This window comes from Ailuropoda melanoleuca, chromosome 4 (assembly GCF_002007445.2).
Source record: "Ailuropoda melanoleuca isolate Jingjing chromosome 4, ASM200744v2, whole genome shotgun sequence".
Lineage (NCBI taxonomy): Eukaryota > Metazoa > Chordata > Mammalia > Carnivora > Ursidae > Ailuropoda > Ailuropoda melanoleuca.
This window is the reverse complement of record NC_048221.1, coordinates 125,730,712-125,745,038: the sequence shown is the minus strand read 5'-3', so window position 1 is coordinate 125,745,038 and position 14,327 is coordinate 125,730,712. Positions and strand designations below refer to the sequence as shown.

At 37.2% G+C, this 14,327-nt stretch overlaps 1 protein-coding gene across 5 annotated transcripts in view; it reads right to left on the bottom strand.

Moving 5' to 3' along the window:
- The window catches only part of ITSN2 (intersectin 2), a 141,024-nt gene that overhangs the window by 110,693 nt on the left and 16,004 nt on the right, over positions 1-14,327 (bottom strand). For 3 of the 5 annotated variants that reach the window (XM_034659824.1, XM_034659823.1, XM_034659826.1), the window contains exons 2-3: positions 3,312-3,375; positions 1,214-1,315 (exon numbers count right to left, since the gene is read on the bottom strand). In XM_034659824.1, the coding sequence (XP_034515715.1) occupies positions 1,214-1,315; positions 3,312-3,342 (133 nt within the window). In that variant the 5' untranslated portion in view covers positions 3,343-3,375. The remainder of the gene's footprint in view (positions 1-1,213; positions 1,316-3,311; positions 3,376-14,327) is intronic. The other 2 variants (XM_019808590.2, XM_034659825.1) reach the window with 1 other exon arrangement.

The window sequence follows — 14,327 nt, the reverse complement described above, 5'->3', positions numbered from 1 at the left end:
CCCAAGCCCCCCCCCCGCCCGTGCCACCCACCCAATCAATCAATCAATAAAATGTTTTAAAAATAGTTGATCCAATTCTGGCTTTCTTAGAATATATACTTACAGAACCTTTCTAAAAGTCAACAGTTTATTATTTTGAACTTCCAGTAAAGCATTTCCCAACTTTTCTCTGTATTTATTTGTAAGCCTTACAGAAAGTCAGGAAAACCTAAGTTCTGGGGTTGATGTTTAATATTTCCTTGAAAAGCTAACAACCTTTTACATTGTCTGATCACTTTAGAAATGTACTAAAATTCTTCCCCCACTCATCACTAAATTAAGAATGTGGTATTTTCGTAAAGATTTCTGTTGCTTACTCTCATCTTCTCACCTACTGGCTCTGTCAAAAATGTTCTCATGGTCTATGTAGAAGGAAAAATAGACATTTACAGAACATCCACTATATACTAAAACCCATGCAGTACATAGTGTCATCTCTGTTTTACATACATAGACATACATACATACACATATGTATATACACATATGTGTACACACACATGCAAGTTCCACAAGGTTAAGTCAACACAGCTGAGTAGTAGCACAGCAGTATTCTAACACACAGTTCTGATGGTACATGATTCAAACATGTTCAATCCTGCTCATATGCTGTGAAATTAACTGAAGACTATTTCTGGGTCCAGTTCAAAATAATAGTCAAATGATATATGTCTACCCAGTACAAATTTAAATCTCTAAAACAACTAGAATACTGGTCTAGACAGAACTAAAGCCTTAACTGGGACATGGATAATAAATGCTTGGGCTGTTATAAATGCTACAGTACCAACCTCTGATTCTGTAGATCCTGTGTTTAACAATTTCCTAGTAACACAGATAAAAAGACTAATGAACTCTAAAATTCTGAAACAGTAATAAAACTCTAAAATGGCATTTTTTCCTCCTAAAGCCATTAGCCTTTCTCTCCCTCCCCTTCCTCCTTCCCTTTTCCATATTTTGGATACAGCCACTGTCATGGGCTTCAGAACTTCTTACTCATTTAACCAGTCTTCAGTAACCCCCCAATTTTAAGGCTGGAACAAGCTACAGTACACTACAATCAACAAGCAGCAACACGAATTTGAAGTAGCCTCTTGCTTATCACCCGATGACTCAAATATCAGGCTGTGTTTACAATTTTATTACATTTTTGAAAAGCAGAAAGCAAACCTACCATGATCAAAGAAGACTCTGGCAAGGATGATTCTGCTGGTGCAGAAGACACCAGAATTAGAGTCACGAGTGGTAAAAATATGACGCACTGATCTTTTTTGCTCTGTTGAGGAGATGGGAAGTGAAGCATCAAAGAGACTAAGAAAAGAATATCTGCTCAATAGAACTTTCTGAGATGATGTAAATGTTCTGTATCTGCATTGTCCAATACAATGGCCACTGGCCACATGTGGCTTTGAGAGCTTGAAACATGGCTATATGACTGAGGGACTGAATTTACTTAATTTTTCTTAAAGTTAAGTTGACATCGTCACATGTAGCTAATGGCTACTATATAAGGCAGCACAGCTCTGTGGGAACCAAAGAAGTCTAAATCTGTGGTTAGTTTTGGGATGATGAAATAGACATGGCAAAATGTGAGAAATACATTTGAAGCGTTTAGACACACAGCTTGGTCTAGGGCACTTAAAGACAAGTTCCAACAGTACTGGGCATTGAAAAGATTTAACACCATCTATAACTGAGCATTTACTAGAAGAGCAAACACTGCTTTTGAAGGTTTTGTGCTATATGTGAATGCCTCTTCCAGTAAAATCTTAAACTCCGAATTGGACTTGAATTAGATATAAACAAGATTATCTTCAATCTTCAGCTATAGTATAAACTAAGTAGGAGGGTACCACAGTCTACAGTCTACATTTGCTATCAATTCTTCAGAATTTAAAAAAAAATTACTACCTCTATTCCTTTTTTTACTACCTTGATTCCTATATATCATTCCTAAGTAATTATCCAACATTTTGTCCAATATTATTCTTTCTTATCTAATGCAATAAGCTACAAAGTAGATACACAAATGTTAAGGGAATGGAAGAAACAGAATCAAGAAAGACTAGGCCTATACTGCTTTCTTCTACGTTCATTTTGTTTGTAAACCTTCTTAACATTTCAGTTGAAGTCTGAAGCTAAACTATGCATTTAATGCAAACTCCTTTGTATGGTGTGCAGAAATACTAAATTTGAGTAGAGCACATTACTACTACAATTATTACCTGATTCTAAACTTATGTTTATCATTCATTATGAAGAAAAAAAACATTATTTAATCTTTAAAAACCGCCTGCGGCATCAAATAATCTTCATAATCCCACACCATTTCCAGCAATGCTCACACTGATCTTTAACTAAGAGTTCTGAAAAGGCAAAAAGCAAAACAAAACTCTTATCTCAAGTCCACCCTTACATGACATAGAATTCTACCACACAGAATTTAGTTTCACCTTTTACACAAATAATTCATTTTTCCGAAACTTTCCTAAATCTCAGAAGGTCAATCCTGAGTCTTAAAATTTTAGATATACAACATGTATTTCTATATTAACAATGTGCTTAATTTGGCCCTGTGACTGAAAACACATTTTTTTAAAAAGATGCAACTGATCAAATACAAGATGGTAACATTAAAAGAGAATTACTGTTTGAAAGTGATAGAATTATTCACGATGCTTTTTTTTTTTTAACCCCTAATGTTCTTTAATATTACAGCTTTCAACTTAAATGTTAAAGAGTTATTGACTGGACTCTCTATTCCTTTATAATTGGCTAACGAAATTTTCTTTAAAAATCTTTCATATTAAACAATTGTACGTACAGGCATACACAACCCTTGATAAAATGAATACTTAATTTTATATGTATATTACTGGGTGAATTTTTATTGGCTTAATCAGTTAACAATCATCCTAAACTATTGAAAATAACTTTAATATTCTTCCCTTATAGCACTCTGCTTTTTGTCCTTCCATTTTATGCAACGAACAAATATACCTTTAGGTTATTCTTAACTGCTGAAAGGCAAGCACACATTCCAGATGATACTGCAGAACATGCATACATTGAGTCACAGGATTTACTGCAGAATAGTCTAACAGAAGATATATGCAGTGTTCTGAAGTAAACTATCAAAACATTTTCAGTAAGAATACCTTAAGTTTTGTATTTATAAGCTTAAGGAAAAATATCAAAATGAATATTTTACAACCTCTACCAAAAAAACTCCCATAACCTCTTTATCTTGTCACAAGCACAAAGCAGCTTACCATTCATAGCTGTGGGAAACTGAGCCATCATGGTCCTGAATTTTCCTTGCTAGCTCTCAGCCATCTGCAACATAAAAACATTGTGCCATTAATAATACAACAAGGGCAGATCACAGCTTTAGTGCACCAGCTTAGCAGTGGGAATGTCTGTCCCCTTGAGCTCACACTTCCAACAGAACACAATGCAGAGCTTCTGCTGCTGCGGAAGAGGCAGGATTTACATTTAGGGAAGGGCAGGAGACTTTGTTGGGTAATGGTGCTGCCTTTAAAATAGAAACATTTATAAGAAAAACAGTCCCATATTTCATAGCAAATACTGAATAAAGAAACCCTTGGCATGAATCAATTTTGTAGAAATTAACATGGGCGATAGAAAGGTTGTTATAATTAAGCAAGATGCTATTTCAGAGAAATCCACTGTATAAACTAAGCATGTAATAACATGGAAATCCATAACATTCTTTTCTTTAAAAAATCCCCAAATGAGAAAAATATCCAAAATAAATGTGGGACAGAGTTCTACAGGTTTATAAAAATTGTCCAGAATTATTATAATATATATGTTTATTTAAACATAAATGTGCTTGGCAAGTACCCTGTACTAAAAAGAAAAGCGACTTTGAATTTTAACAGCTGTGATTTAAATCTCAACGCTGCTATTTTCCTAGCTGTGACAATGGGAGAGTTAACCTTTTTGAGTCTCAGATTCCTCATCTGTAAAAATACTTTGCAGGAGTATTTAAGTATTAGACATATTCCAGTACACTGCTTGACACACAGTGAGTGTTTGATAAATGGCTGCTATTTTGCCAACATCCAGGGAGGGAGTGTGCAATGTAATTTTGAACCCTGAATTATTTTACTATGAATAAATGCAAAATGCATTCCATGAATCTTAAGGGTAAGACCAGTTAGGGACAGTGAAGACCTAGGAAATTTATAATAATGTACTTAGTAATTAAAACCATGGATTTTAACACTGCAGAGGAAAATCACTATATTAAAAAGACCATTCGGTAGCTCATCTATTTACCTAAATCACTTATATATTAACATCCTTAGAAGCCCAAGGAAAAATGTTTGCACAAGCCATGTGAACAAAGAAGGCATAAAGAGTTACACATCACAGTTGAAGGTGTCACCAGAGGAGCTGGCTAACCAGCTGCCAAGAAGTGCTACAAGGCACCAGATCTTAGTGAATTCAGTGCGCTCAAAGAAAAGTATGACTGTATCAGTATAACCACCAAAAGTTAGTCACACCAACAGAAGACTAGTATACACATCTAATTTATTGATTTACAAAGAGAAATTTAATAGCCGAGAAAACTAACAGTACCTTTTCTTCCTATAAAGCAGACTAGCATCTACTAAATTTCAACCAGACCACTGTGTAATGAGGGAAGGGAGTTACCAGTGATTGGAATGCTTAATGACATCAGGCATTGACAGTCAGATACATTTATCTACACAACAAGAATAAGCCAAGGACTGCACAATAGGGATTGTTAAACCTCCAATAATGCTTTGAATGACACTGCCAACTTTACTGTTCTGACTCCCAGCTTATCTGTATGCTACCACTATATACCATCCTCCCTCTTTAAGTATATACTCTTTCTTTAGATGTTAATAAGCTTTAATGCAGCTTCTGCACAGCAAAGAAAACCATCAACAAAACTAAACTATTGAATGGGAGAAGATATTTCTGAATGACATATCTGATAAAGAGTTAGTATCCAAAATATATAAAGAACATATAAAACTCAAAGCTCCAAAAACAAATAATCCATTTAAAAGAGACACAGACATTTCTCCAAAAAAAAAGACATAGAGATGGTCAACAGACACATGAAAAGATGTTCAACGTCACCAATCATCAGGGAAATGCAAATCAAAATCACAATGACATATCACCTCATGCCTGTCAGAACGGCTAAAATCAAAAACACAAGAAACAACAAGTATTGTTGAGGATGTGGAGAAAAAGGAACCCTCATGCACTATTGGTAGGAATGCGAACTGGTGTAGCCACTGTGGAAAACAGTTTGGAGGTTCCTCAAAAAATTAAAAGTAGGATTACCATATGATCCAGTAATTCCACTATGCGTATTTACCCAAAGAATATGAACCCACTAATCTGAAAAGACAGATGCACCCCTATGTTCATTGCAGCATTATGTACAATAGCCAAATTATGGAAGCAGCCCAACTGGGTAAAGAAAATGCGGTATACATATAGAATGGAATATTACTCAGCCATAAAAAAGAATGAAATCTGGGGCACCTGGGTGGCTCAGCTGGTTAAACATCTGCCTTCAGCTCAGATCATGATCTCAGGGTCCTGTGACTGAGCCCCACATTGGGCTCTCCACTCAGCAGCAAGTCGGCTTCTCCCTCTGCCTCTCCCCCGTGATCTCTCTCGTGCTCTTGCTCTCAAATAAATTAATTTTAAAAAAAGAATGAAATCTTGCCATTTGCAACAGCATGGATGTAGAGGGTATAATGCTAAGTGAAATAAGTCAGAAAAGACAAATGATCTTACTCATCTGTGGAATTCAAGAAACAAAACAGAAAAAGACACACCAAAAAAAAAACAGACTCTTAACTACAGAGAACAAACTGATGGCCACCAGAGGGAGGTGGTGGGGGAAAGGATGAACTAGGTAAAGGGGATTAAGAGTACACTTACTATGATGAATCACTATATTGTATACCTGAAACTAATATAACACTGTGTTAACTATACTGGAATTAAAAAAAAAAAAAAAAGCTTTACTGCAATGGAGCTTTAATCCTGTTACCACACTTAGACTTTACCTATCACTATACTCTTCCTAGGTAGGAAGAAATTCCACCTATGTGCAAGTTAGTTTTTTCTTCATTCCTTTCTCAAAAGGTAATAGAAACTTCAGGTATTAGAGTTGTCTACTACACAGAAAAATAATTTCTAAACATGGTGGGGTAGTTAAGAACTCACTTAACATGGTAGATTAAGAACATTGGATTTGAACTTGTAGCTCACAAGGAGTTTTAAAAGGTAATTTTAAGGAGAGGGACACAGATTTCACTTAAGACAATGGTGAAGACAAGGCTACAGTAGTACCAGGGGGATCAGTTAGGGAAGAGATAAGAACAGTAACTGGCACCTGATTTAAAATAGCAGAAGGAACAGAGCAGATGGGATGAACTGGAAAAATAAGGAAGGGTTTCAAACAGGTAGCAGCCAGAAACTCTTTAGATATGAAGGATTATGAAGTAGAAGGCATCAAAGCGATGACTCCCAGAATTTGTTTGTGAGACTGGGTGAACCATGGTTTTAAGAAAAAGTGAACACAGAGGAAGTCTCATAAATAAAGTTATGAGTGATACTTCCTCAATACAAAAATTCTACAAAAAAAGTATAATTTTTACTTCCCCAATTTTAAATTGTTATCAGTAATGTTAAACCGAAATAAGTCAACATGCCTGCAAAGAAACGGTTTACTTACAGATATGCAGCAGCAAGTAGCAAGACCTATTTTATTAGGTCTCTGAGACTGAGTTTCAAAATGAAGGAGAAAAATCCTCCAAAAGTATTACATGCGACACACTGTATAACTGCATAAAAGCATGTGAATTACCAAAGACAGATTGAAGAGAAAGTATGCACTTAGAAAAGACAAAGAACAGGATCCCACAGTCACAAAGCCTTAATCAGTTAGATCTAGGTCTAAAATTTAAAGAGTATCTGTCCAGGACTTTTGGTTAGTCATTACATATTCCATGAATACAACAGAATGCCACATAATAGATACTCAGTAATCACAGGTATAATTCTGAAATAAAACCAAAGAATGAATCAAATAATGTAATAGGAAGGGAGGGGAAATCCCTTCAGTGAAGCTGAAGGTACTAATATCACAGAACTTTCTTTACCTGGTACCTGGGATTTAGCCAGCCATGCATGCAGGTACCATATTATTACATGATGTATACATGTAACATCTGATTGACTGTGGTAACATCTGACTACAGTAGCGCAACTGGTTGGAACCAAAAAGCTTTTAAAGCATACTACTTCATATCTGTTATGTTTCTATCAATTCTCTCTGTCACGTTGTCAAATAATTACCTCATGCTTAACAATCTACTAATCTACTTAAATAGTACTTGTACAAATAACAACTGAAATTTTGAAAAATTAGTCACATTTTACACTTAAAAATCAACATTTTACTTAATGTAATCATACTGGCTACCATTTAATAAGTGCTTACTATTAATGCAATACACTTCTATTAATCATCTACTATGTGTCATGCTCAATACGGAGAATCTAATGGGTTGTGTGCAAGGAGCTTCAGAGGACAAACAGAGGAGCTGGCAGAACAGGCTTCCAGGTGCCAGATACTGCTAGACACCTTTGATAACACTAATAATGTTCACAATTATCCCTGGAAGGCAGGGAATACTGTACTCATTTCACAGATGAAGAAACAGAAAGGCTAAATTACTTGCCAATATTCACTAAGAGATGAAGCCAGGATGCAATCCCAAATCCGTCTAATTTTAAAGCCCAAGAACTTCCCATGGGCTTTATATGCCTCTTCTTCTCTTAAATGGGGATAATAATTAATGATGAATAGGTCACAGATTCTTGAAAGCAGCCCCTCAACTTAATGTTGTACATTTGTAGGGAGAAGGAAAACAAGCCAGAGATGTCTTCCAACACATAGGTCTATCGCGTACATAAATTAGGGGACAGCTAATTATTTCTTTCCTCTTGGTATAACCCTCTCAGAGGAAGAAAAGGGTAATCAGCATCTCCCCAGGTACGTGCCTGATGCCTGTTTCACGTGTGTGTGATTGGAGTCAGCATCCAACAAACACCTGTCTCCATTCCTTAGAAGGGGTAACATGATGATGGGCAATCTTGGCAGTTTGCAGTTATCATGTAATTAATTAAAATGCTGTGATAATTACCTATGGCTTTAGAATATTCATGTGGAAAAAAGAAGAATATTCATATGGAGCTTTCCTTGCACATTATAAATTAATGGAGAACTGTCACTGTTACCTTTTGAGACACCAAGAAAACACGTGTGGTAGATAACAGGCCTAAGGCAAAGAAGAATGCTGCAAATTAATATAAAGCAAATGCCATTTTAGAATATGGCAACTACATTCATACTAAGGGAGAGGAAAGTAGAAATGCTTCACCAGGAGCAGGAAATCCTTCTTTAAGATCCAGAAGGGGGAAAATCATAGCCATTATAAGTTAAAAATAGCTCAATTAAGGTTGGATTTGGGCGGGGTCTGGCTAGAAGAACAGAATTTTAGCAGGAAACAATCACAATACTTAGTTCAAAACTCTCAATTTTCAAGATGGGAAGACTGAGAGACTGGTACGAGCTCACACAGCTAGACAGTAGCAACACTGGTCCTGCAAACCACATCTCTTATGTCCAGTGCTCTGGGACATAAGAGTTTTCCAACTTGCCTGACCATCTCACCACTCTGGGACACTTAGTAATCTGGAGATTCCCAAGTACATCACTGGGAGATGGTGTGAATTAGGGCATGAACCTCCTAAAATGGTCTTACTGCCTTGAGACCTTCCACAGAGCTACTAGTTTTATTCCAAAACACCTATTAATGCCCTTCTCCTTCTTAAATTACTTCACAATTACAAGTTCAAGCCCAAACTTGTTAGTATGAAACATGGTGAGTATGAAACATGATTCAGAACCTCACCTCAATATACTTTACCACATTCATCTCTAGACACGTCCCCTTGATTCAGATGTCCTAACTACATCAGCTTTTCTTTTTTTTTTGAAACAGTGATGCTTTTTTCACTCCCCTACTTCTTTGTAAACAGCTGTTCCCTCTGTCATGTTCACCACACTTTCCTCTCATTCTTCAACTCTGAACTCAACAGACACCTCTTATCTGAGAGACTTGTGACCTCCCAGTTAGTCATGGTTTCCTACATTGTGCACATGTTCGTCCCACAGTAACGTCATTTATCACACTGTATTTCAACTGCACGTGCTCCACTTGTTCTGGGCAGTTTTTCTTTTTTTTTTTTTTTTAGGCCTAGTGCCTAAACCAGACCTCCCAGAGAAAATGTTCAATAAAGATTTGCTGAACAAATGAATTGAGTAAAAGAGTAGTATGGATAAGATAAACAAAAATGAAGCAAGGGAAGCATGGAGCGAGGCACTCTGGAACCGAATTTCAGAAAAGAAACTCCAAACAACTTCCTTGAAACCCTGCAGGCACCGGAGCTCTGGATTTTAGACCAAATTATCCTTTTCTGGCCTTTCCATAACTTGTTACTTTTTCTTTTAAGTATACTTTTAGAGATAAAGTTTTATGGCCTGTTGAATTCTGAAGCTTTTACATTGGGATAGAAAGACTTGGGTTTTTCAATTATACTTATCATGTTCGTTAAACATTGTTTAGCTTAAATAAATTTGACTGAAGGTCTGACATTCAAAAGCAAGATAATCAAATTCCTGAAGGCATATCTTATAATCCAGTGCCTCCTCCATTTCACGTGCTATGTGCACAGAGCCAACTCTGCAAACTTACTGATTAGTTGGAGAAAGTTCCTTCCTCATCTGATTCCTAAGGAGATCAAGGTCAGTCTCATGAGAGAATGACTGAGGCAAAATTACCTTCTTTACAGTTTCTGCAGCAAGAGGAAATTTACAGTGTACATATATTCTCCACACCTGTTCCCTATCTAGCCATCCCTTCCTTCCTTCATCCATTTATTTATCAAACATAAATAGTCACTATAATAAAAGAATTTGAAGAATGTTATAAGAACCCAGAGGACAGGGGCGCCTGGGTGGCATAGCGGTTAAGCGTCTGCCTTCGGCTCAGGGCGTGATCTTGGCGTTATGGGATCGAGCCCCACATCAGGCTCCTCTGATATGAGCCTGCTTCTTCCTCTCCCACTCCCCCTGCTTGTGTTCCCTCTCTCGCTGGCTGTCTCTATCTCTGTCGAATAAATAAATAAAATCTTTTTAAAAAAAAAAAAAAAAAAAAAGAACCCAGGGGACAGAATTATCACTACTTGGGAGGTAAGTTAAACTAGGGCACATATCACAAAGGAAGAAATATTTGTGTAAGAATGATCTAACATGATCATGATGGCAAAGAAAGTGGGTTCCATGCATCCTCAGAGTGAAAGACATTGTATAGGTGTGTGGATAGGCACTGATACAGAGAAAGGAAAGTCCATGAATCTAAGGGAAGAACTGGTTAAAGGAAAGTACATAGCCAGTATCACAGCAGAGCCTTTCCTATTCAAACACGGGGTGATTTGAGAGCCATGTGATTTCAAAGAACTCACTTAATTTTAATTGTTAAAAGAGACCTTAAGAAACCCAATAGTTTTAAATTTTGCTCCTTGAAGTTCTAGAAATTTCAAAGAGATACAACAGATGTAGAGTAGGGAAGAGGAACGGAGGGTTGGGAGAGGATACCAACTTCAATGAAAGGAGCTCTGTTTTTGTGTTTTATAACTGAGGCTTCTCTATAATATTTGATTTGATGATTTTTTTAAAGAATTAAACGACACACTGAATTCCATCCCCTTCATTTTAGAAACAATTAAAGAGAAGCCAAAGAGATTAAGTAACTTGCCAAGAGCACACAATTTAAGGAACAAAGTATGTCATGCTATTGATTTTGAATTTCACTGTGCAAGTCAGGGAGAGCCAGTATTTATTCAAGATGGACACCCAGATTTGGTAGTCTCCAGGGACTGGAAATAGCTGTCATCATGTCAGTGAGTAACTTCATCCAGGGAAAGCATATATATAAGAAACAAGAGAAGAACCTGATCTTTTAAGGGCGGAGGAAGAGAATTCTGACAAAAAATATAGGAACTGAATTGCACTTGAGTATCTTGAGACAGGGATACCAGTTATGAGCGACTGGCATAATCCATATGGTGAGAATCTGAACTTGGACAATAGAGAAGAGGAATTTCCGAGCTAGAATGGACAGCATTTTCTGATCAGCTAAATGCTGCTGATGAAAGAACATCAAGATAAGTTCCTATCTTGGGCGACTGTAGAGTGGTAATATTAACCAAGACAAAAGCTCTAAGAAAGTAGAAATTTGGATATTAGATTTGGGGGGTAAGCAACAAAATGTTCAATTTTCAGCTTACCCAATCTGATGCACCTAAAAAGACATCCAGGTAGAAATGTCTACGAGATGGTAAGGATTCTGTCCAGGCTGCAGACCCAGATTTGGTAGCTACCATGGATTGGGAATAGCTGTAAAAAGTCAGTGAATGATATTACCCACAAAAAGCACATACAGGAAACAGGAGAAGAATTATCAGAACAGAAGTTGAGGAAAAGGAGAAATCAGAATATAAAGAGAAGCATTTCAAGGAGATGATGGTCATAACTGTCAAATGTCACAGAAATCAAGACTAAGACATTAGTTTTGGCAATCTGTGCAGGGAACTGGCTATAAGTCAAACTGAATTAGACCCCGCAGTAAATGGGAGTAGAAGTGTAGGTGACTCAAGAAGTATGCTGTTAAAGAACAGAGGAAGAAACGGGGGGGGGGGAAGAGAGATAGGAAGCTTCAGGAAAGAGGCAAGGTTATAAGGCTTTCCTTTTAGATGGGAGAACAGAACTATTTTTAGAGGAAGAGGGAGAGATTTAATTTCCAAAAGGAGAAGGAAAAGAGGTTACCTAATAATGAACGCTAGAGTCCAAAGAAAGTAGACAGCTCCAGAGTATAAAGCTAGAACATGGCGCACACATTTCTGGCTCTGGGAATATAGGACAAAATAGATAGTAAGGCTTAATAAAGACACATACCAGTTTGGAAGTGGAAGGTAAAGGAGTTGAGAAAGTACAGCTTTTCTTTGGGCCCATACAGTCCAAAGGGCAGGGCTAAAAACAAACTCTTGGATCTTCTGGGGTGTCTAAGCACAAATTTCTCTTCTCTTCAAGCAACAAGAGAAGGTCACATGCAAATATGTTTCCACGAATCAACCAGGTATGTGCATTTCAGCTTGTGTACAAATAGCTATGCCTTACACATAGAAACATTTGTTACATGAAGGAATGTGGGAGAAAAACATTCTAGGCAGAGGTAATACACGCGAAAGCAGAGCAAAGAGCGTGGTCTGGGAAAATAAGTGGCAGTTTATTCACATGAAATAGTGAAGAGCTTAACAATGCAAGGAACTATAACAATAGCTGTAAAAATAATTATTATATTAATGCCTAGCTGATAGAAATGTAAATTAGCACAACAACTCTTCTGGACAGGAATCTGGAAATGGACCTATTTATAGCCTGCCTTGTTCCAAAAAGAATTAAAGCTCATGCAAAAATATAAAAACATTAAATTAAAAAGTATATGGGTAAATGAAGGTAAATAAAAGTAAGTGATCACTTTCAACTTTTGCACTGTTTGACATTTTTCATAAATAAAAGTTGAAAAAGAAAATTAGCGCATCTGACTTGACCACTGGCTCTCCCTCAGTTGTCCCCTGCAATCACCATGACAATTCTTTAACTGCTTTCGCACCTACCTCACCATCCCCTCTCCACCATTATTCCCAGATATCTTGGTGAAATCAAGTCATCCACACATATGATTCTGCCTACATCAGGACCTCCAAGTCTTTGACGCCCTGTATTCCAAATGTCTCATCTTCCCTCTTATCTTAGCCAGGCACTCCCAGGTCACACCCTAGGCCTTGTTATCAGGATGACTGCACTCCTCTGTAACCCACTGCAAGCCTCCCATCCTCCCTTCACCAGAGCCTGCACTCAACAGCCCACTCTCTAGTTCCCAGACTCCAGCAATTAACTCTGCCAGGACCTACAAACTATTGGTCTCAGCAACTTTTCACCGTCCCTCATTCTAGCTTATGCCCTAACTTCCCCTTCCTTAGGTCCTAATACCCCTCCTTACCCAAACTGAGTATAGCAGTCCACTATCATTAAGTAATTGCATGCATCCTCAAGTTCACTCTCCCCTCTTCCTAAATATACTATGCATCTGGTAAAACCCCACGGCTATTCCATGGTCCCACAAATGAAGGTGCTGACTGGCATTACTTTAAACTCCTGACCACTGACTCCTGCCAGCCTGACAAGTTCATGTTTCCCTAGCCCAACTGCTCCCCCCACCCCACCGCCCACAACCATTTCACACTCCTCTTCTTCACTCTCCCAGACTCAGTAACATGTGTCATAAAAACTTTTCACCCAGTTTGTTGCCTTTTGATTTGCAGGCATCTTTCACTATACCAACTTCTTTATTTTCATACCAAAATTTGTCAATCTTTTCTTTTATGACTACTGAGTATATGAATCAGGTGAATTTATCCAACAGGGAAAGGAACAATAAATTTCAGAATACTATGCATATACTACAAACAATAATTTCAAGGCTATAGTAGATAGGTAATATTTGTGATATAAATTTTTAAAAAATACAAAATTCCTAGAATGGATGAATATATTCAAATTTATATACACACATGTCAAGGATTAGAAGAAAACCCTTAAGGGAAAGGACCTTATCTTTGCAAAGCACCTAAGAGATTTGCAGACTATATGTTTAATATATATTCACCAAATAATAATATTTATCACAGTTTTATTTGTAATAGCAAAAAACTTCAAAAAACCCAAACACCTGAAAATAGGAGCATGGTTAATAAATCATAGTCTATCTATCTACTACAGCCATTAATACTTATGAAAATCATGAAGTAACAGAGAAAAAATACCTTCCATGTAGTAAGTGGACAAAAATCTATACTGATTACAATTATGTAAAAATTATATATGTATGTGTGTATGTATAGCGACAGATAGATATTCTGATTAAAAAGCATTAATATGCTGGAGCACATGGGTGGGGCAGTCATTAAGCATCTGCCTTCGGCTCAGGGCGCGATCCCGGCGTTCGGGGATCGAGTCCCACATCAGGCTTCTCCGCTATGAGCCTGCTTCTTCCTCTCCCACTCCCCCTGCT